The 24792-nt window shown below is 34.1% G+C and overlaps 2 protein-coding genes and 1 pseudogene across 3 annotated transcripts in view; 2 read left to right on the top strand and 1 right to left on the bottom strand.

Moving 5' to 3' along the window:
• LOC148955948 (E3 ubiquitin-protein ligase UBR3-like) overlaps positions 1 to 24792 on the top strand; it is a 263283-nt gene that overhangs the window by 81033 nt on the left and 157458 nt on the right. The gene's annotated exons all lie outside the window — the stretch shown is intronic.
• Positions 1 to 24792, bottom strand: part of LOC148955952 (E3 ubiquitin-protein ligase Ubr3-like) — a 107397-nt gene that overhangs the window by 58757 nt on the left and 23848 nt on the right. Inside the window, exons 5-7 of the mRNA XM_089085907.1 lie at positions 24538 to 24670; positions 20438 to 20707; positions 16283 to 16511 (exon numbers count right to left, since the gene is read on the bottom strand). Of these exons, the coding sequence (XP_088942033.1) occupies positions 16283 to 16511; positions 20438 to 20707; positions 24538 to 24670 (632 nt within the window). The remainder of the gene's footprint in view (positions 1 to 16282; positions 16512 to 20437; positions 20708 to 24537; positions 24671 to 24792) is intronic.
• On the top strand, positions 3757 to 14226 carry LOC148955953 (lactosylceramide 4-alpha-galactosyltransferase-like; annotated as a pseudogene). Its single transcript, XR_016142119.1, has 2 exons — positions 3757 to 3891; positions 11155 to 14226. The product of XR_016142119.1 is annotated as a lactosylceramide 4-alpha-galactosyltransferase-like (transcript).

The raw sequence follows: 24792 nt of genomic DNA, 5'->3' as shown, positions 1-24792 counted from the left end.
TTCTGGTTTCAAAACCTGATTATATATATATATATATATATATATATATATATATATATATATATATATATATATATATATATATATATATATATATATATATATATATATATATATATATATATATATATATATATATATATATATATATATATATATATATATATATATATATATATATAAAATCAGACTCAGACCTAAATTAAGGTAAAATATGTGCGCCATATTTGAGTCTCTATGCGTTCTTCTAAGCCTAGAAATAAAGAATGGGAAGGGATCGGAGCTGGAAAACACCAAATTCCAGCACCTTTTATTTATTCTATATAATACACTTTTCACAATGCAGAATTGCGATACAATTAACAGAGCAAGGTCGATATTAACGTTATATTACATCAAATGGCACCTAATGACATACCAAATTTGCATCTAATGAGAAATAAAGATAAGGCATTTTTTCCATGACGCGTAAAATACACCGAAAAATCTCTTGAAAAAAAGGTGGCCCTCAAAAAAATATTCTTGACACCGTATCGTATTCCCTTCCCTTTCCCAATTCCTATTTTCGGAGAAGACAGATATATTGTATATTTATGAATACGTTTTATTTCTCTTTTCTTCTCTTTCCCTGGTAATCTTGTCACGTTAGCAGTGGTAGAAAATAGTATATACTTTTACATAGAAATTTTTAGTCCTAGTGCCCTTTATTAACTAATAACAGAAAAAGACCTGCCACTACAACGTCCATTTTCAGTCATTTTGCAGCAAAAATATTGGCTGGAATAGCGTCAAAATGCTATACAGCGAAAGTTCTTAGATGACCAACAAGTTTATAACTGAAATCCGTGCATAAAACTTCCCAGCTTATGGCGGACATTTGTCCACGCTGTGGTATATTTCGCTCCTAAAGATATATGCAACCTACAATGAACAGACGTCATCACAGTAGACAGAATATACCAGTAAGCTTATCGCAGATCATTTCTGGTCATCGTGAACAAAAAGCTCCTCCCACTTATTTCTGCCTTAGCTTGTTTAGCCTGTTTCTGCATTAGTTTTATTTCCATTTGTTTCAATGCACTTTGATGGAAACAGTTGAAAACTGTCTAGCATGTCTATCATGTTTAAGTCTGCCAAACGTTCTCCAGAGCACTTGCACACCTGTCCGGGTTTTTATAATGGAAGAAATAGGGAATGATCATACTGGATAATATATGAACTGTGGACGTCATAGACAACTAGCTAAAGGGTTTGTCTGACGACGACCATAAAAAAGCACGGAAAAATACATTTTACGTATTTACGTACAAAACGGACGTAAAATGACCATATAAAGTATTTTGAAAGCACTAAAGCAGATAAAAAACTTGTTATTTCCGACTGGCTATATTCATTGCATTCTAACATGCTTTCAGGAAAACACTAATCACACGTCATCGTAAAGACCATGGAAATGAAATGCCACTCCGATCGTACATTAGTTAAAATGTTATACAAGTTTCACAGCATATATTGTACATGATATTGTAAAAAAAAAAACGGATTGTGCTGAATTTAGTGTTAATTAAATTATTTTATTTTGTTATTTCTGAACGATCGACATATTTCATAGCACAATATTTTTTTTGTGATAAATAATAGCAATCAACCTTAATTTTTCAGTCTCATAGCATTCACAAAAAACGTTTTTTAATACCCTGTATATATTTCGAGGGGTAACCCATTTTTCACCACCTATTGTACACTTTTACGCGTGACGCATTCCCCGAAACGCTTGGAAGTCGCCCCCCCTCCGATATATTTTCCGGACATAGCGGATATTACAGGCTTCGAATAAAAACGTTACAAAAGAAATTACGCCCTGCCAGTCTGAACAGTATTCCTAGCCCAAATTTCCTGAGAATCACAAAAATAAATCATTTTTCATCTGGAAAGCAGGAACAGAGCAAAAAAAAAAAAAAAAAAAAAAAAAAAAAAAAAGAGAGAATTAAGTGCGTAACTTTCTGTCTTTTTTTGAAGATCATTATAAAAAAAAGCTGACTTAAATAATTAAATGTCTCAGTTAATTTGTTTTTCATTCTGTTGTTATGTTTTATTAAATCTTATCTTGAGCTCAATTCCTAAAAACTTGTTGAACAAAGAAGGAAAAAGAAAAAACATGAGCAAGATTAACCCAAACTCTACCCAAATTCTGCATGTTTGAAAAGTGAAAAAAAAGACTTCTCAATTTGGTTTCAGACATCAAAGATGACAACCTGAATTTCATATTCAATTTTGTTCAGTCTCGTGCTAATTGCAACAATCAGCATTATTAAAAATCTGATTTGGTTGGAATGAAAATCCACACGCTTACCAACTTCGAGGGCTATGATGATCTCGATCTTTTTGTCGATTTAAATAAAAAAAGAAGTTTCCTTAACTGAAAGTAAGGAGCAAGATTAAAACTTAAAACTAACAGAAATTAATACGTATATCAGGAGGTTGCCCCCTCGTCCATACTTCATTCTTTACGCTAAAGTTCGAATTTTGTCCCAATTCTTTAAGAATCACTCCTGAATCACAAAGGCGGTTAATTAGAGAAAATAGCTCTTTTAAAAGTACTAAAACACTTTAGAGTAAAGAGAGGGGTATTGATGAGGGGGCGAGCCGCTCATACGCGCAATAATTTTTATTCGTTCTAAGTTGATAGTTTTTTTTAAATAATGCTGGGAAATCCAGCTCCGCTCCATGGAAAACTCCTTTCTCCCATGGAAAATTCATCCATGGAAAGATCTTCCCACGTAACCCCCCCCCCCCCGACAAATCCCCCCTGAAAACGTCAGTATACTTCCGAATAACCAGCACCATATGTAAACAATGGGCAAGGTTCATAATTTGCAGCCCTTCCCCCAGACACATCGCACACATTACCGAAAACAACTTTTGCAAAAACGCACACAAACGCGACAGGGTTAAGATCTTATTCTTTTTTTTTGAACGGAACTCTATGGTAATATCAAACTCTAAGATACAAAGCTACACAAAGGCAAGTAAAAAGTAAAGTAATTGTTTCTTGTGAAATAAGATTATTTTTACTAGGCTGCAGTGGCAGATCACGGATTTGAGGTGGGGGTAGCTGACTTGAATTTTGATAATTTCAAATTTTGTACTTGACAGATTTGTAAAAACATAAGTAAGAATACTCCTGTTTGTGGTAATTTCTATTAGTTTTAATTTTGATTTTATTATCCATTTTAATTTCTATTCGTTTTAGGATTCATTTATTCAATTCAACCAGCAAATGTTATCTTTATGCTTGCAACAATTATTTTAATTAATTTCTCTTCGTTTTGGGTTCCATTTATCTATTGATATAATTCCTGTTCTTTTAAGTTGGAATTGTCCGCTTGTCTTAGGCTTCAATATGGCTCCTTACTTTTCTTTGGAAAAAAATTCCTTTTTGTGAAAACATTTTCTATAATCAACCCTTCACAGGAACAACGCTAGCTACTTATGCTGTCCACTAGAGCAGCTTTTTCCTGTCCTAAAACATAGAGGACTCAAGTTTAGAAAACCTAGTGGAGGACAAATATTTGAACAAAAAAATGTCTATTCATTAACTTTTCAAATTCAAATTAATTTATTTAGCATATAAAAAATACAAACAAAGCCGACTCCGTGCGCTTTGGCTGGGTAATTTCGCGAAACTAAGATAAAAACACAGTCAAGATAAGAATTTAACAGTTATATTCAAAAAGATACTAGTTTTCAAATACACAGAGACGTACCATGAAGAGTCAAGGCAGAAAATTGAAAATGAAATTAGTGATTAAAATTTAAAAAGAGGAAAAAAGTTTTAGCAGCTCGTACAAATTCAGAATTTACTTTATGATTGGAAATTATTTTTGTAAAGTAAGTAGCAAATTTTATTATTGTGCTTACTTTATAAACAAGTTTTCTATTTTCTTTTTTTTTATAATTTAAGATGTAAATCCCTTGAATGTTTTACATTTAATATTTTAAGCTTATATATATATATATATATATATATATATATATATATATATATATATATATATATATATATATATATATATGTATATATATATATTCTAGCCAATAATAGTAAAGGTCTATATTGGATTTTACTAGTCAAAAAGCAAACTTTGCCTACCACCTCACATGCAGTTTCTCTTACTCGGCTATGAATAAGTAGAGGTTAGATTTTCCAACAAGGCCCTACCAACGAAAGTAAACTCTATAAGTTCTAAGATTTAATTCTTTTTTTTTATTATTTTATAGCTTTTTTATATTTTATAATAATTTTTTTAATTCTTCTTTTATTTGTATAGCTCTCCACTCACTTTCAACTATTAAAAAAGGCACTAGCCCTTTCAAGTTCCAATCCAATGAGCCCTTTTGAAGTTCCTACGCAACGCTTTCAATAAAAACTTTATATGCCCCCCAGGCATAACTTACAATCCTTGCCCTGAGGGATGTGGAGGGGGGTGTCATCCTCAAAGACCTAATTTCCCCAACTTTCAACTACGTTGAAGAAAATTGCTATCTAGAAATTTTTATTGGATGTGTTTAGGGACACGGTAGACGTGAGAGGGGGTTAGATGTTCTGCAATCGCTTCTAACTATTAAAAAGGGCCCTAGTCCTTTGAATTTCCAATCAAATGAGCCCTTTTTCAAGTTTCTACGTCAAAGCTTTGAATAAAAACCTTATATGCCCCCAGGGTATATATATTAGATACAATTTCCGGACTTTTCAACTACTTTGAACAAAATAGCTATCTCAAAATTTTGATTGGATGTGTTTGCATAAATGGTGGGCGTGGAAGGGGTAATAGTTGCATTCCAATCACTTTCGACTATTAAAAAGGGCACTAGCCATTACAATTTCCAATCAAATGAGCCCTTTTTGAAGTTTCTAAGACAACGGTTTCTATAAAAACTTTATATGCCCCCAGGGCACAACTTACAACACTTGCCCTGAGGGCTGTGGGGGGGGGGTTGTCATCCTCAAAGACCTAATTTCCAGAACTTTCAACTAGGTTGAACAAAATGGCTATCTCAAAATTTTGATTGCATATGTTAGGGGAAAAGGTGGGCGTAAGAGAGGGATGTTGGCCTCCAATCACTTTCGACTACTAAAAAGGGCACTAGCCCTTTGAATTTCCAATCGAACGAGCCTTTTTTGAAGTACCTACGACAACGTTTTCTATAAAAAACCTTATATGCCCCCAGGACATAACTTACAACCCTTGGCACGAGGGCTTTGGGGGAGTGTCCTCCTCAAAAACATAATTTCTATCTGGAAATCAACTACGCTGAACAAAGTGGCTATCTCAAAATTTTATTTGGATGTGTTTCGGGAAAGGATGTGTTTTGTAAGGGTGTTAGTTGCCTTCCAATCACTTTCGACTATTAAAAAGGGCACAAGCCATTCAATTTCCAATCGAATGAGCCTTTTTCGAAGTTTCTACGAGAACTCCTTCGATACGAAGTGCCCTGGTCTAAGACCATGAAAAAAAAAATAATAATACTTTGTGCCCACATCGTTCTTTACTTAGGCAGCGCTATTGCGCTGCCTATGATTTTGCTATTCTATTTGCTATTTTTGCCGCTTTATTTTCTTCGGTACTTATCTGTTAGCCAGTACAAACTCGAGAATTTGGATCTATAAAATTATACAATAACCGGTTTATTGCTGTTTGTATATGGAGACAATTAGCTTCGGCTCAGCGGAAAACTACATTGTAGTAATATTTTAATAAATATTTAGTTAGTATTTTGGTTAGGTTATATTTTGCATGCAGCTCCGCCATACTTAACCACGGTGGGTGCTCAAACTACGGTAACCAGTAACCAAAATTAAGAGAAAAAATCAACTATTTTACAGAAAGGTAGGCATGCTTCACCTTATTGAAATTAAAACGTGCAATAATTTACAATATGTAAATTTTAGGAACAAGATAGCCTCTTTGTCTCTACCCCCCCCCCTGTTTTTAGCAGAATGTTAGGCAAATTGCATCTTGTACGTCGCATATTCCTTGAAAAGGAATCATGAAATTATTTTCAATTATGGAGCAAATAAATGGAGCCACAAGTGGACTCTTAGCGCCCACTTGGCCCTCGAAGTGACGCATTTGTAGCAGAATTGTTTGAGCGGTAATCACGTAAGAATTTCAATCTATATGATTAGAGAACTAAATGGGGCAGTGAACTGTCTAATTCACTCCGCCAACTTTTAGTGGAAAGGTAGGCATGTTGCACCTTACTTAAACTAAAGCGTGCAACGATTTTCAATCAATACAATATCATTCAAATAGTGATAGCACCTTGTTTGAAGCAAAATGATTCAATATATTTTCAACCGTATGACTCGACACCAGGGGCGGAGCTAGAGCAAAATCTTGGGGGGGGGGGCAATGTGACATGGGGACCAATGAGCAAAATCTTGGGGAGGCCAAGTTGACAAAGGTGCCAATAATAGACCAAATTGACAAATTTATTCTAAAAAAAGAGTGAAAAAAGGAAAAAAAAAGGGAAAAAGGGCACCAGAAAAATTCCTGGGGGGAGGCTGGATCCGCCGTAACTCAACGCACAAAGTAGGCTCGTGGCCACTCCAACACCACGCCATCCAATGACATTTAAGCAGAAAGAAAGTCAAATTCATTTATCGACTACAGAGGCCTTGGGTATAGGAAAACCCTTGGGTATATAGATGGCATTGGGCATAGGGAAGACCTTGGGTGGATTGCCCAAACTCGCATGTTTAAAACAAGACTATGTTTGTTACCTATTAATGTATACCAAGAGTATTTCGATTCTGCATTCTTCTCTATCAAAGGCAGTGCACTCGCGGTGTCTAAGAAGAGCAATATGGCTTCAAAATAATATATATTTGTTTGTTTCTGTTGATGTTTTTTAACGGGTTATTTCGCATAAAATAGGTGGTTGTAGAAACTTCGGAAGGGGGTAACTCAAAAGAGAATCGAAAATCGAGTCAAAAATGGTCACAGGGCTACCATACCCCTTCCTACTCCTTATCTAGCAACTACAAATTAACCATTGAATACATCCGACCAAAATTTTGGAATTGCCAGTTTGTTCAAAATAGTCCAAAGGTCCAATAAAAATATGACATGAGCTTCAGAGCCGCTGAAGCAAGGGCTGAGAAGTATAAAAGCTGTGAATTGTTTACATATAGGTTTTAGAAAGGAAAGGGGGTCATGTTTGATCCTAGATGACCGACAAGGCTAAGGGTATTAAGTTGAAACTTTCAGAGAATGTTGAACTAATCCAAAATACACTATATGCATCCAGGTTGACAAAATAACGGATTTGCAATATCTCAGGAACGGCTACGGATATTAAGTTGAACCTTTCCGAAGAAAGCTGAGGGGGATGTTGAAGTGAAGCAATAGCCATTATGTGCATCCGGGTTGTTAAAATGGTGTATCTGTAATATCTCAGGAAAGACGAAGGGTATTAAGTTGAAACTTTACTGTCTATGTAAATACACTATGAAGAAATATATGCAATAGAGTAGAAATGGATAATTGAAATGAGAAATTCAAAGTTAAAACGCCCCTTTTAAGAGTGAAAAGTTACTAGGAGACAACCAGGTCCCTTCCTGTGCCTTTTTTCCTACCTACCTGTCACAACCTCAAAGACATCCAACCAAAATTTGAGGTAGCCATTTTGTTCAAAATAATCAAAGGCCCAACAAACTTGTCTTCAGGGATTATATCACCCTCGTTTGCGCACCTATTTAATTATTTTTTTTTGTCATACACTGGCCCTATTCCTGTTTATGGTAATTTCTGTTCGTTTTGGATTTCATTTATTCATTGATAGTGATTATATTCATTGTAAATTTGAATTATTCTTTTATTTTATTTCTGCATCTCTTAAATAAACTCTTTATTTTCCTTTGAAAAACTTCTTTTTTGAAAAAAAAATTAATTTAATCTTTGTTTTTAATTGGCATACTTTACGTACGTCATACGTTTTACGTTTGACGTACGTAAATACGTATTTTTTTTTACAAGTCAATAAAATCAATATTTGTAAAATTTTGTCAGTTTTTCTGATTAAGAATTTAAACTTTGGATAGCTATTTACACAATTCTGTAACACATTTTAATTATTGCTTTATAATAACAATTTGGGTGGATGGGGAAGAGAAATATTATTCCAAGAAATTGGTTGAAAATCTGGTTAATTTTTGGTCGTCTGTAGAGTTGAAGCCATTGTTATCCCATCCACTATGCAATCTTGAATATAGAAGAATATTGACCGACGATTTTATTATAAAATCTCACTGCACCATACTTAGTTTTAGTTACTTGTCTGTTTAAATAAATGGATTTTTAGATCATTTTCGTAAAAACTTCTGTTTTTGTTGAAAATACAAAAACAAAAATAGATCGTCAAGAACAAGGACAGAGGTTCCTTTGGCTCTAAGGCATAAATTGAAGTGTCTTGAAATGACTTGAAATTTAAGTATAGACATAAAAAAAATTAAATTTCACCATAAGAATCCATACGACCACATTTTTCTTCAAAATGTATTGCCTTTGATAAGCCCCCTTTGCACCCCCCCCCCAATCAAAATTTTAATTCCACTAGATATCCCAGTCCAATATTCCTTAAAAATTTCAGTTGGTTTACTTAAGCCGTCAATTCATACCCTTAGAGATTGCCGTGATTCGTACCCTGAGATATTGCAGATACGCCTTTTTGACAATTTGGATCAACAGTGTCTTCTGATTTATTTCAACATCCCCAGATACTTTCAACTTAATAACATTAACCGTTCCTAGGATATTGCAGATACGCCCTTTTGACAAATTGGATGCACGTTGTGCCTTCTGATTTACGAGTAGTTTAACATGTTTCTTAACTTTTCCTAAAATTTCCACTTAATACCCTTAGCTGTTCTTAAAATATAGCGGAAATCCCATTTTTACAACCTAAGTGTACTCAAATGTCTTTAAATTCAGATTAATAGCCCCTTCAGCAGTCTCTGAAAATTTCAACTTAAAACCCTTGACCATTCCTGAGGTTTCGCAGATGTGTCCTTTTGACAATCTTGATTCATATAGCACCTTTTAAATTAGCTTAAATCAACCCTAAACATTCCCAGAGAATTACATTTCCCTTAACATTCCTTGGGATTTTCAACTTAATACCTTTAGCTGTTCCTGAGATACTGAAGATACATCCTTTTGAGAACTTAAATGGACATTGTGTCTTTTACGTATTTCTACACCCCCCTCAACATTCCCTGAAAGTTTCAAATTACTACCTTTAGCCGTTCCTGATATATTACAAGTATGTTCTTTTGACAACTTGGATGCATATAGTGTCTTTTGATTTGTTTTGAATTTCCTGGAAGTTTCAAATTAATACCCTTAGCTGTTCCTCATATATTTAAGATAAGCCCTTTTGACAGCATGGGTGTGCCTAGCATCTTCTGATTTAGTTCACACAATTTTACAACCTGGATGCAGATAATGTCTTTTGAATTAGTTCACATGCCCCTAACATTTCCTGAAAATTTCAATTGAGTTCCCTTAGCCGTTCGTGAATTATTGCATATACGCCCGTTTGGCAACCTGGATGCGCATGGTTTTTATGATTCAGTTCAACAGCACCCATTCAACAAGTCCGAAAAGTTTAGATTCAATATCCTTAGCCATTTCTGACATATTGTATATACGCCCTTTTGACAATTTGGATGAACATACGGTCTTTGAGTATAGTTTTACCTTTTACATCACCCTCAGAACGCCATGAAAGTTTCAGCTTAATATCCTCAGCCCTTCCTGAGATATGGCAGACATGTTTTTTGACAAAATGTATGCAGTTAATGCCTTTTGATTTAGTTCGACATTCTGCCTCAATATTACTATTACTACTAACAACTCCCGGCAGCACCAAACCGCCTAGGGGCAACACAGCTACGCACGCTCCTCCTCCATCCCAATCTATTAAAAGCCTTCCTCTTTACACCCTCCCTGGAAGTTTCCATTTCCTTTGAATCTTCCTTTATAACATCCTCCCACCCAGACAAGGACGACCTGCTTTCCGTTTAGCCTTAGACCGTTGGCCGAAAAGGACAATCTTCGGCAACATCCCCCGAAGGTTTCACCTTAATACCATTAGCATTTTCGGACACCCAGAATAAAATGCACTTCCGACAGTGCTGAAATCATGTAGGTCTCTCAGTTCCTTAAAAAAGAAAGTTAAAAATATCTAAAGGATTATATATTTATTTTTATATTTATTTAATGTAGTATTATGCTTCTAAATATTTTGATATTATTTATTATATTTTTGTTTGATACTTTCAAGGGGTGTGAGCGCAGGAAGAGTCGTATTAAATATATTGATAATTGATGGGGGTTAGGGATGACAATTTGAGAAGGCAGGAGGCCACGCAGTTTTTAGAGTATGTATTATCTAAGGACCCAAACGTGAATTAAAATTGAAAAAAACACACACTGAACTTGAAGTTAAAACATCAAAACCAAAGAGCAACTTCCACAATTTACAGCCTTAACCCCGGGGGCTGTAGGCGCCCATGTTGTATCCGCACACAGTCATTGGACCTTTCGACTATTTTGGACAAAACGACTATCTCCAGATTATGATTCGGTCTTTGGGGTTTGGGAGAAGTGAAATGGAAGGGGGAATGATTGCCCGAACTTTTGACCCTTAAAAGCCAAACTAAGACTCAACTTCCAAACGAAAGAACCCCCTCCGAAATTCTTATGACAACTCTTTCCATATCAAGTGACCTTAGGCAAAAATAATACATTGAAGCCATATCGCTCTTTACTTAGGCAGCGCTATTGCACAACCTAGGATATAAACATTTTTTTTTAAGACTAGCAACACGAAATATTTAAATAAAAAGCAGTCGTTCTATTTCAAAGCCACTACTTGAGGTAGCAAGAGGCTTTTTTTTTTCTTTTTTTTCTTTTTCTTGGGAAATGAAGTTTCAGGAAAAAACAAAAAGATCCAAATTTATAGACTGTTATAATTATAAAGACATGTTCATAAGCAACGTTCGCTCGCATAGGTTAAGAAAAGAAATTTACAAGAAAAAACTTTTTTTTTTAATTGGTGTTATTTCTGAACATTTATTTCTTCCAGGAGACTAAGATGACAGTCCAAAGGAGGTACGTCGTTTTATTAAGTCTTTTGTTTATTACTACGATCAGTGTAACAAAGTATACAAATCTCGAAGCAAACTGGAATGCATTCATCCAAATCCAACTGCATCAAATAATGGAAGTTGAAATCCAAATTCATTCGCTTATCGACATCAGCAACTACCACGATTTCAATGCGACATTCTTTGTTGAGACTAGCAATGCAAAATACTTGAATCACAGACAGTCTTACTGTGTCGAAGCCACTGTCCGAGCACAGCATTCACATTTAGTCATATTCTACATGACTGGAGTCCAAGCAACAGCAATCAAAGAGGAAAACCCTAGGATAAAAAATTTTACAAATATCAAAATAGTTCATTTAGAATCAGACAAGTTTTTCACAAGTAAAAATTTAGGACGAATCTACAGGGAAGTTAAAAATAAAACATCAGTACATAATGACAGAACATATGTCTGATTTGGCGAGGATTGCGCTGCTTAAGAAATTTGGTGGATTATACATCGACATAGATACAGCCCTTATGAAATCTACAACTCATTTTGAGTCTTTTATATTAAGAAATTTCGCAAACGGCATAATCAAGTGCCGCACAGGAGATATACTGATAGAAGAAATGCACCGTCGTTTAAGTGAATTCAAATACAACCCTAAATCATGGAGTGGCTTGGGTGAAATACTTATAGAAAAAATAGCAATAGACATTTGTAACTTTAACAAAAAAACAAAGAATTTTGAAGAAGCGGGTAAGAAATGCAATACCACATTCCTTGACATAAAAACTTTTTTACCAGTGTACTGGGGTAAATGGGAAGCTTGGAAGGAACTGTTTAGAAAAGATATAGAAATAGAAAAATTTGAAGTTGAGAGTATGCAAGCTGCTTACGCTATTCATTTTAGCAACTACCTAACATCGGATATTCCAGTTAGAAAAGGCAGAAAACAAATTTTTGAACATATAGCAAGAAAGTACTGTCCTATGGTGCATGAAAGCCTGCCTAAGTTTTATAAATGATGGCTAATAAGAAGTTCTTCTCTATAATCAAATTCTCGGTGGTCAATTCGAACATTTCTCGGCATTCAAAAATCAAGATCATTGTTGATGTCACCGACTACAAACACAATTTTAAGCCCGTTTTTTGTCTCATCAAAGCGCTAAGATCTTACATCTGCGACCTGACTTCTTTCTGCACAGATTATCGTTTTTTCTTCATCAAAGTGCAAAGATCTGTAAGCTCATAGATTATTGTTTTTTGCGCCATATTAGCGCTAAGATCTTACAGCTCAGTGCCAAATAGAACATTGGAGAGAGAACTTTTATGACAATCTCAACAAAGTCCTTAGGCCACTAACACACACAAAGACCACTAAGAAAGATGTTTGGAAAAAATAAAACAGCCGAAGAAGTAAGATCAGGGTCCTCAGATTTTCGTCAAAATTGTTTTTGTCAAAAAATTTAAGATCTTAGCAGGTTGATTTGCTAAAAAAGGAACCTATTAACTACTCAGAGGCCCATTTGACGAAGTCTATGAAAAAGAGCAGATAAAACTCCAAAGAGTCGAATTGGATTCTCAAGGGTTCATATGGCGTCTGAAATACGTGATTGGTAGTATATTAATTTGATTTGGAAATTTGATAAAAATATTAAGAAGTGTTCGGTTAAAATACCTATAGAATCTCCTTTTTGACAGTTATCTTGGGGTTCAACCCCCCTGCTTCCTATCAGTCCCTTAAAATGACATGTTTATAAATACATTAATGCTTATGGATAGTTTTTTCAATTATTTCTTAGATTTTAAAGTATAATATAGACAAATATTAAGCTTGATTCCTTATGAGCGTAATGAGCCGAAATTTGCTTTTTGAGGGTCTACACTCAAACCAATTGCCCTCATTTTTCTCTTTTCTTCTGACTGAGTTTGGTAGTTTGCCATTTTCTTCTCTTATCTTCATTCTGAATTCACTAATAGGAAATTTCTTTTTGAATAGATAAAGGATTTAAATATTATGTTAAATGTTAGGTTATTTAAATGCTAGACAGACGTGGGCGTTTCAAGCGAAAAGACCCTTGTATTTTGGTATTACAATCATATTTTGGGCCATGTTCCGATAACAGACTTTGTCAACATCCTGTCATTTGGAGGATTCTACATAAAAAAAAAAAAAAAAAAAAAAACTTTTGATGGTGGATTTAAGGAAATGCTCATTTTAGAGGCTTCTTACACAGTTATCCCAAATTCGCTTCTTTGAGCGTTAAATGTTTCGTCAAATTAAATTAACTCTCCAATATAAGGCTGATTTTCGTTCGATAAAAGTTCACTTATAATTTGTGCTCTTCAGACTTTTCATAAAAACGCTACTTCCGTTGAGGCCTTTAAACTTACCAACTTCATCTTTTCAAAATATAAAAAGTTTTTTTTTTAAGATATATCAGTAATTAGTTCTTGGGAAAAGATAGCACTTGTCAAATAACGAACAGCGTTTCCACATTTCGTGTCCTCAGTGGGCAAAAATCGTCCTACATACCCACCTGTTCGCAGTATACTACCCCTTCTTTGTAAAAATTATTTCAGTTTCTTATATCCTGTCTTTTCGATGGCTCGGTATTAATGTCACTATTAAATCTTCCCAGCCTACAAGTCCCCCAAATTCACTTGAATAAATTCAGTGTTGGTCGCGAGGAGTATGCAGGTAGTAAAGGGTGAGATAAAGGACGAAGAAATGAAGGAGGTCAACTATGCCAAATGTTTCAAGAGTGCAAAGGAGTGTCAAGACTCGGCAAGTGCCTGGAAATTTTTTGACACGGACAGTGAAAGGGAATAAAAACACATTATTCCGTTCTCTGTTTAAATAAAGCCCAGATAGTAATTTTGGCCCAGACACTTTGATCTGGTAGAAAAAAAAAATTACCAGACTCCACCATTTCATGATCCTAAATGTGTGCTTCTTCTGTGATCTCGTGCAGTATTTTGTTCAGTGTCTAGTAAATTTTATTCTTCTGTGCTACTTTCGTATATTTTTTTTTTCGCAGTTATATATTAAAATTAGTTAAAGTTTTTTTCTTTTTTTTTGTGCTCGGCTATTATGCCATCCAATAGAAACCAAAACGGTACTTGTCGGTTACTGGAAACATACCCAAAAAGTGAAATTAGGTTAATCCTAATGAAAAATAATCCCTCTCCCTCTCCAGAAAAACCAAACATTGCGCCCATGGACACCATTGAAACAAAAACCCAAAACTTTTAAATTATTCATGAGTCAAAAATAATAAATAATATCCCTCATTTTTTTCTCTATTCATCCGGCTGGGGTATTTTGTCCTTTTCTTCTCTTATCTTGCTGACATCCTGAACGGGGAAATTATGTCAAATAGATAAAGGATTTAAATTCCATGTTGAGAATACATTCTTAAACAAAGCTTGAAAGTAAAGCACGTGAGGCGGGGAGGGATCCTCCCTCAACATTTAAGAGAGCCCTGAATATAACAGTTCGTGGCAATGAGCTGTAAGTAAAGAACTTGAAGATAACTGTTTTGCAACGGTACCTTCCCCAAGTTGCCAAATGAATTTTTCCAACACAAGAATCGAAGTTGTTGTGCCCAAAAGGCATTCATTTCGTACATATAAATGATTCTATAAAACAGGATATTCTAAGTTGCATCATATGCTCGTCACAAGAATAATAATAAATTTAAAATAGCTATCTCAGTATTTCGTCAAGTATAGGCAAATATTATTTCCAAACAGGAAAAGATAAGAAATTTTTTTTTTGAAACAGCCAATCAAAAAGCGATTAAAAATGAGGCTTAGAAAACAGCTGACAAAAGCAGGTTGGCTCCACTAAAGCATTGCCAAAAAAGAGCTTTAAAAATTGCTGAAAATAAAATTAATTTGTTCGCATATTTTAAAAATTGAATTGCCTCATTTTCAGACACGTGGCAGCATTTTTGTGGAAGGGGTGGTCCAAAGATTGGTACACGGTTGCACCTAGAATTACGATATATAAAAGGGTGGAAGTCTTAACTAGTTGAGATAGAGAGGGGGGGATAAGCCTCCAGTCCTAATTATTTGCACATCTAATAAGTCTGTGAAGTCTCTTAAAGACAAGAGTAGAGTTGTTACCTTTTATGCGTGTCTAGTGCAATTATCAAAATGTTAAATTGTCAAAATGTAAAATTGCAATGTCAAATTGTTTAATTTATATTGCATAGTTATATTGTATATATTGAATATTTAGCGAATATTATATAAGTAATACAAAATTGGCAAATAGTCCAAATGCACAAAACATAAATGTGTTTATTCTCGAATATTGGTGGGATTGGAAGGGGGGTTAGCTACCCTTAAATCACTTTCGACCATTAAAAAGGGCATCAGCACTTTCTATTTTCAATGGAATGAGCCCTTTTTGAAGTTCCCACGACAACTCCTTCGATACGAAGTGCCCTGGTCTAAACAACAACAAAAAATAATACATTATACCCAATTCTAATATGAGATTCTTCCAAGGATCTTCATCTAATCCGTATTCTCATCTTACTTTAGATCTTAGCACGTCTTGTATCTCCTAAAGTACACAGGGTGTGGAAAAGATTGCTTCACTGATTAAAGTCTTAAGATTATTAAATTCGCATTTGAGGTGTTGGGCTACTCAACGCACAACCCTCTCCCCTATTTGGTAAGCCCACAGTTCAATTTCAATGTTCATAACTAATCAAGGAAAAAGAACTTGCCGCGTAAGGTATAATGAGCTGCAAACATGAAAAATCCTTAAAGCAGGCTAGCCCTGTTTTATTCTTAAAAAAGCCCTTGACAAACCTAAAAAATGACAATACTAAGAATGACAATGACAAAACTTGACAATCCTAAACCAGTCCGTAAAACAGATATATGACATATAAGAAATACCAATGAAATTAGCCCTAACATTGGTCTGAAGGACAATCTCACCCTCCCAGAAAATGGAAAAGTTGTGACAAAAATTGCGATATTTTTACGCTTTCAGCCCACCTCCTGGGGGAAGGGGAAATCCTCTGACCTCTCCCACCCGCATGGTTTATGACCTAAATTTGTACATATAAGGGCTAGTAAACAAGAAAAGGACTTACGGTGTAAGGTAGAAGGCGTAAGAACTTGCACCGCCATATCCCTCAACGAAACAGCCATCACTTGAAGCAAATGCATCGAATCAACCATCTTATAAGCTAGTTCCTCGTTAGAAAATAGTTGAACACTAACATGAACAACTCGATTTGAAAGGGTGTCGGAATCGGCTGTTTTATTTAACATCCTCGATATTCGCCCATAGTGCAAAACGAATGCTCGTGTTAGCTCCTCCTTTAAAATAGATAAATAGGAAATTAGAATTATATGGCAAGTAATTGACAGCATTCAAGAAACGACATACAAAGAATAATTTTCGTTTTAGAATAACTTTTCATCTAAAACGGAATTTTGCATATCTAAATACCCATTTTGGATTTTGGCACTAAACGCGCTTAACGATTAAAAGTCACGATTATTTGATTTTATTTTTGCTCATTTTTTGTTTAATGGAGTTCTTTACTTTTCTTTGAAAAACTTATTTTGTGGAAAAAGTTTTTTTAATTAATCTGAATAAATAAACTGTTTCATTGTACTAGATTCCTATTATCAGAAAATAGTTATATGAATTAAAATGCCATGTTGTAAATAATTTATGTGAGGTTCTTTCGGTTCTTTTTTCTTTTTGTTAGCGTTTAGGTTTTTGCAGGTTTTCTCATCCTTTTTTTATGTGTTTGTTTAAGCTAAGTTTGTAGTTTTTTTCTTTTTTCCCCAATTGGTATTGGAAGCTACCGTGATGACTGTGGTCAAATATGGTTCTGAAGCATGAGAACTCCGAAAAACGGAGGAAGATTTACTAGATGTCTTCCAAAGAAATTGCCTACGGGTTGTTCTGGGCACCCGACTGACTGACCGTATTTCAAACAATAGGGTGTACGAAAATCGAATGAGCCGGTTTTGAAGTTTCTACAAACAACGCCTTCTATAAAAACCTTATATGCCCCCAGGGCATAACTTAAAACCCTTGCCCTGAGGGTTGTAGGGACGTGTCCTCCTCAAAAACATATTTTCTATCTGGAAATAAACTACGCTGAACAAAATGGCTATCTCAAAGTTTTGATTGGATGTGTTTAGGGGAATGATGGGCGTAGGGGGGGGCTAGTTGCCCTCCAATCACTTTCGACTATTAAAAGGGCACTAGCCTTTGAATTTCCAATAATGAGTCCCCTTTGAAGTTTCTATGGCATACACCTCTACAAAACCTCATATGTCCACAGGACATAACTGAGGCCCTTGCCCTGGGGGTTGTGGGGGAGTGTCATCTTTAAAGACCTATTTTCAAATCTGGAAATCAACTACGCTGAATAAAATGGTTATCTAAAAATTTTGATTGGATGTGTTTGGGGAAAAGTTGGGCCTGAAAGGGGGTTTAGTTGACCTCCAATCACATCCAACTATAAAAAAAGCACTAGCCATTTCAATTTCAAATCGAATGAGCCCTTTTCAAGTTTCTACGACGAAGATTTAAATAAAAACTTTATATGCCCCCAGGGCATAACTTATAATCCTTGCCCTGAGGGTTGTGGGGGAAGGGTTGTCATCTTCAAAAATATATTTCTATCTGGAAACTTTCAACTACGCTGAACAAAATGGCTATCTCAAAATTTTGATTGGATGTGTTTGGGGGAATGGTTGGGCGTGAGAGGGGGATAGTTACCCTCAAATCACTTTCGACTATTAAAAAGGGTACTAGCCCTTTGAATTTCAAATCGAATGAGACCTTTTTCCAGGTTCCACGACAAAGATTTCAATAAAAAACCTTATATGCCCCCAAGGCATAACTTATAATCCTTGCCCTAAGGGTTGTGGGGGAGTGTCCTCCTCAAAAATATATTTTCTATCTGGAAATCAACTACGCTGAACAAAATGGCTCAAAATTCTTATTGGCACAAATGGCAAAAATTTTTTATTGGATGTGTTTGGGGGATTGATGGGCGTGGGGGGGGGGTCTAGTTGCCCTCCAATCACTTTCGACTATGAAAAAGGGCACTAGCCCTTTGAATTTCCAATCGAATGAGCTTTTTTTGAAGTTTCTAAGACAACACCTTCTTTAAAAACCTTATAGGCCCCCAGGGCATATCTTAAAACCCTTGCCCTGAGGGCTGTGAGGGAGTGTCCTCCTCAAAAACATATTTTCTACCTGGAAATCAACTACGCTGAACAAAATGGCTATCTCAAAATTTTGTTTGGATGTGTTTCGGGAAATGCTGGGCGTGGGGGGAGCTAGGTGCCAGCAACTCACTTTCGATTATGGTAAAGGCAATATCCCTATGAATTTCTAATAAAATAAATGTTTATGGAAGTGTCTTCAGCAACGCTAGAGTTAAAAAACCTAGAAGAACCACTACGCATTACTAACAACCCCCAACCCGGGTGTTGTAGGGGATTGTCCTCCTAAAAAACATATTTTCTATATGGAATCAATTACGCTGGATAAAATGGCTATATAAACATTTTTATGGGTTATGCGGGGGCGACGGCGGGACTTGGGGGGGGGGCTAGTTGCCCTTCCATGACTTTTGAGTAGTAAAAAGGGCATTATTGTTACGCATTTCCAATCAAGCGAGCCCTTATCAAAGTTTTTACGACAACTTTATCGATAAGAATTGCCCGGGTATTGAAAAAAAAACACATTTTGCCCACATCGTTCTTTACTTAGGCAGCGCTAGCGCGCTGCCTATGATATTTTACGCATACCCTAGGTTAAAATAACTAAAATGCAAGTATAGAAACTTTTAATACTATCATGTCTAAAAAATTGAGTGAATCTTTTTTTTTGGTAATTAAACCAAAGCACGTTTTTCCAAAGTTATACAGCGGAAAAGTCAAAGATTTTATCCGTTTTTCAAGGCGGCGTGGTCAAAGGAATTATTTCGGTATGAGTTGTTTATTCAGATATGCTATCTATCTATATTTTCACGTTGGTTATAAGAGTGATATCACCTTTTTTCTTTGATTTTGTTTCTTTTTGTCGGTCTGTGGAATCCCTTATTTTCTTTTTTATTGCTTGATATATTTTCCCCCATTTCCCTGTCTTCTGGCCATGGAGCCCACTTGGGGCTCCATGTTTTGCATGTCCTTTTTTTGCTGCTGTATATGTATTGTCATATCAATAAGCGAACTTCATCTTGAATTTAAAAGGTCTCGAAATTCAGAGTCTCTTTTGACAGAAAGTTTGATGTGAAAACTAATTTTAAAACTGAATTTATTTTCACCTATTGGGTAGGTTCCTTCGAAGATTACAATTACTTATTATTAGTATTACTTATAATTAGTATAAAGTATTAATGTTACTACAGTTATTAGTAGCAACCAAATCTCAAGTTCTGGAACTAAACAGAATTGAACCGCAACTGTATATCTGAATTGTTTATTTGAAGCGTTTTTCAATAGCTAAGCAACCGTAATTGAAAAGTGATAATTTTTTTCGAAGACGAAAAAGAATTTACTCTGAAGGTGGGGGAGGGGAGAGATTTGGGCAGAAAGGGCCAAAGTAAACAAGACACGAAACTAGGCGAAATATACGTGAAACATAAGAGATTTCTGAGAATATCAGAAAAAAAAATCAACATTTTGGGAGAATTTCAGCTTGATACTTATTGGCTATTCCTTTTTCAAAAGATAATTACCTGAAGACAATTACAATTAATTAGACATTGCTCCTCAACATGACAACAAATGGTCATTATAACTATGACATTAGAACCACGATATAATTATGGCATTACACTATGACATTATAACTGTGGCGTTATAACTATGACAACAATAACATTATAACTAAGCCCATCAAAAGCTGTGGCCTTAAGCCATCAAGACCGCCTAGATATATAACATATCAACATATTAACAGCCAACATGTTAGATAGGTAACATATTAACAGCCACCATATTAGATATGTAACATATTAACAAGCCAACATATTAGATATGTAACATATTAACAACCAACTTATTAAATATGTAACATACTAACAACCAAAATATTAGATATGCAACATATTAACAGCCAGCATATTAGATATGTCACATATTAACAGCCAACATATTAGATATGTAACATATTAACAAGCCAACAAGCAACTGTCAGTGGGAATTCATAATTTGCAGTCCAAAACACAAAAACTATAAACTAAAGCTATTAAAAGTGTAAGCTTTACCTTGTACTTTGGATCAGGAAGCATATTAAGAAGCCAACACACAATTTTCTGTGGAAACTCATATTTTGCAGTCCAAAACACAAATTCTTCGAGGAAAGTTCTGTGGTAAATCTTATCACTTAAGGCTGGAAAATCACGATATTCTTCTGGAGCTGAAGGTCCAGGCAAATTTTTCAACATTTTTTTATACAGTTGATCAGTCTGTTTGATGAACGTTAACCGTTCATCGGAGTCATCCTCTAAAGGAATTTCAGTTAATTCTTCGTAAATCTAAAAAAAAATAATGATAAAAGATCAGTTTTTAAATTAGAGTAAAACCTTGAACGACGGACATTGAATGCAATGGACAAATTTATTACATCTAACAACAAAAACTGTTTAAAAAAAATTTTTGATCAATAATTTTTTATCAAATTGTCAAAAATTAGATCATATCTTATGTGGAGCATAATTTTTAAAATCCAGTTGAAATTCAAAACTGGTAAAGGCATCCTTTTAGCTTTTTAAAGACTTTAAGGCTCATTTAGCTTGCCCCAAAAAAATTTCTAAAAATCTTTTGAGCTTTTAGAAGTTATTTTTTTTTTTTATTAGTTAATACATTCAAATTTTTCATTTTTTTTTTTGAATTGTTAAAAAATATCATATTTACTGTGAATTAATTTTTTTTGTTTTAATGCAGTTAAAATTACAATCCTTTCAAATCTTTAAAGATTTAAAAATTCTTTTTGCTTGCTCAAAGAAAAAATTGTTAAAAATTAGTTGATTTCATAGAATTTAACTGTTTCCTTTTTTCTTTTCTCTTTTTTTGTGCAAGATCCATTGGACTTTATTTAGTCTATTTAATATGTCTAATTTATCTAATCTGTTTAATTTTAACTCTTGTATTTTCTTTCTGTAAGTGACTATTTTTTCTCTAAGTGGCTCGTATGTCTTCCCCCTACTTTACAGGCCAAGGAGCCTTTGGGGGATTAGTTTAGTGTGTTGTATGTTTATTTCATTATGTTATGAATCTCATCTTTTCCTTTTAATGTATAAAAGATTATTAGTCAGTGCCAACACTTGGTAAACAGCTTTTTACGCAAGATGGCTTTTTCCCTGTTTATTAGGGTCCTAAAAATAGGCAATTATTTATTTGTATTATTTATTTATTTATTATTTTACAACAGAATTCTTATGAGTGAATAAATAGTGTCAGGATTACGTCATCATTGTAAAAATTAACTTAGTACATCACTGTAAACCTGTTTCTGAAAACTTCACTAGACATGTATCCAGGGTTGCTACCCCTGCTGAATGATCACTATTTCTAGTGATTTTTTATATTGCCTAAACAAAAAAATCACTAAATCAGCAAATAAATCACAAGATTATTGAAAAGAATCATTAAAATCTAGTGATTTATTTTTCACCGGGTGGCAACCCTGCATGTATCGTACCGGTTATTCTTTTAATCAAACCACTCCTGGTAAAAATTAACCATTGTCGATAGAAAATAAAACTAAAAACAGAACTTTGACATCAGTAAATAAACCAAATGAGTCTCGGTTTTATGTTAATTCCATTTAATTATGTTAATTAACATAAATTTAATTTAGTTTAAATTAAATTTTTTTAATTTAAAAATAAAAAATTAATTTAATTTAATTTAAAACATAAACTTAATTCCATTTAATTAACATAATTCCATTATGTTATTTCTTATTACAATCGTTTACAATCGAATTTTGTCGCTGACTGCAAATGAAACCATTTTGTTCGAAAGAAAATTAACGGGGATTATCATTTTTTTTTTCGTAACAAAAAGGAAAAATATCCCCAAACGGTATTTTCTTGATCAGCTTGGTAACCCTATTAGCTTAGGTATATCCGGAAACCCTGATGAGGGGGGTTTAAAACCCATATCTTCAAAACGACCAAATATTCCACTTTTTTGTGAGAAATATAATGACAGATACGTCTTCTTTTTTCCAAAGGTTACTTTATCTAACCTTTGACCACAGAATATCAGAAAATGGGTCATTCGAACGTAAATATAATGTCCGAGTATACCCGATTATAAGTAAAAAAATTTTTTAGCCAAAGCGAAGTTTTGATTTTTGCTATCTTCTGCCATAAAGCAACAATTTTGGCCTAAACAGGACCAAAATATAGTCAAACATTGTATTTTGGCCCAAATAAAGTAAGCTTTATGTAGACTATTGTATTTTGGCCTACACAAAGCAACAATTTTGGCCTAAATAGAACCAAACTACAGTCAAGTAACATAGAGTCAAAATTTCTAAGATAAAATGTCAAATATGTCAAGGAGAAAAATGTAAATTAGTTTCAAACTGACATAGTCAATCACTGAAAAACTACTTCTCCACTACGAGGTCCTTAACATATCTTCTTTGCTCAGTACGAGCACTAGCTGTGTCACAAAAACTTACAAAACTTTGAGAACAATAATAAAAATTGGTGGTAAACTGTAGGGCCAATTCACAAAAAGGTAGGGATGGGGCGTGAATTTTTTTTTATTTCTTTTAATAAAAATACAAAAAAAGATTTTTTAAGAATTGAGGGAGGGAGTAGGCTTTTTATATTTATTTTTTAATGAAAATAAAAAAATTAATCTAGGAGGATAATTGGCAATTGACATCCTTGGTAATGAGCATTTTATATTAAAACTATACTTTAAGTCATGAAAAAAAAATAATAATTAAATGAAATTTGCCAAATTTGCAAGTATTTAAAAATTCAAGAAAAAAAATAAGACAGAAAAAAAGTCTACAATAATTTGTCTCTACATCCCTGTCAACTCAGTAGTTAACACCAGAAAGGTGAACAAATTAGTGCCAGATCCTTGCAGAACTAGCCGGTTTAACCAATTTCCTCGTGTCGTTTTTTTTTATAGCGCCTTTAATAAAAAATCCTTGGACTAGAAAGTAAGTTATTGATTGCGTATTAACCAAATCTGCTAATTTTAAGTTTCAAATTTACTATATACCTTTCATGGAAAAACTTTGTTTGCTAATTCAACAAAATGTAAAATTCAGGGCAACCGCTTATAGTACAATTTACTTATTAATAGTAACAATTAGGAACTATTTTAGTATTGATCGCCGAGATGGAAATGACGACATTCTTAAAATATTTGTATTTACATTAGTTCTCCTTCTATTTTATTATAAAAAAAATTCTACCAAAGGCATTCTGTAGACTTGTTATGTTTCCAAATTAACTCCGTAATAGCTCTAGATAATTCCCAAAAAAACCTGCTTGGAATAACAGCAAATACTTATGCAGACACATGTTTTTGAAACTTAAAATACCACATGGAACTACTTTTTTCGTCCTTATGGCCTTTTTGAACCTTTATTTTGTTGTCTTATGTTTGTTTTTTTCTTTTTTAGTGAAAATAATATTTTAACTAGACAATTCAAAAAATTTACCATCAAAGTAATATACTTCGCTATAAAAGTAATCTATTTTATTATCAAAGCAGTCTTTGATAGATTATTCGGGATAAATGTAGGGTTGGTCCTCTAAAAAAGGAAACACGTCAAGGAAACTCTTACTTCCTAGAATAATCCTAGTTAACATATTTTACAGAGGGAGAACCTTTATCTTCACTTCTTTCACTGGTACCATTTTTTTAAACAAAATTCTGAAAAATAAACATGAATTCGATTCCCTTTTCCATTTCAAAATAATCTATATTCGTAGTTAGACGCCATCAATGCCATCTACCAGAAAATATGAATAGACAAATACTGATAATTTAGATTGAGCAAGGTTTAATCAGATGGCACTTGAGTGTTTATTTACAAACGGTTTTCAAGACTTAGAGCATCGGCACAAATATTTAAAAATGTGATAAAAAAAAACTGGAAAAAGAAGGAAAGAAGTGAAGATAAAGGTAAAATATGTAAAATATGTAAACTAGGATTATTTGCATTAACAAAATACATATATAATTTTTTGACAAAAATTGCACCTTCATATACAAGAGGATGTAGCCCACGTTTCTTTAGTTAATAGCCCGATAATTAATAAAATAAAACTAAAAAAGTAAATCAGTGAAATAGAAAACAAGTGTGATAGTAATAAAAAATGTCTACCTGGGGATTGCATATAGTAGATGTCATAACCTGACGCATAGCAGCTCCAAGACTGCTGTATTCATGCAGTAGTGAAGCTATCAGGTCAGCTTGGGCTACAGGCACCAAAGGGTCGTCTCCATTTGCCAAGTCACTGTAAAAACATACAATATGTATAGACAAGAGAAGGCCCTAAGAAAGGCCTAAATTAACGGCCGTTTTTTTTTCAGCTAGCCTTAGCCGTGTAATGCATGGGCTTGCCGACTCACGATTTTT

The sequence above is a fragment of the Artemia sp. Qi Xiang Cuo genome, chromosome 1 (genome assembly GCF_049724085.1).
Source record: "Artemia sp. Qi Xiang Cuo chromosome 1, ASM4972408v1, whole genome shotgun sequence".
Lineage (NCBI taxonomy): Eukaryota > Metazoa > Arthropoda > Branchiopoda > Anostraca > Artemiidae > Artemia > Artemia sp. Qi Xiang Cuo.
Note: the sequence above shows the minus strand (reverse complement) of the source record. Positions and strands in the feature narration are given on the sequence as shown.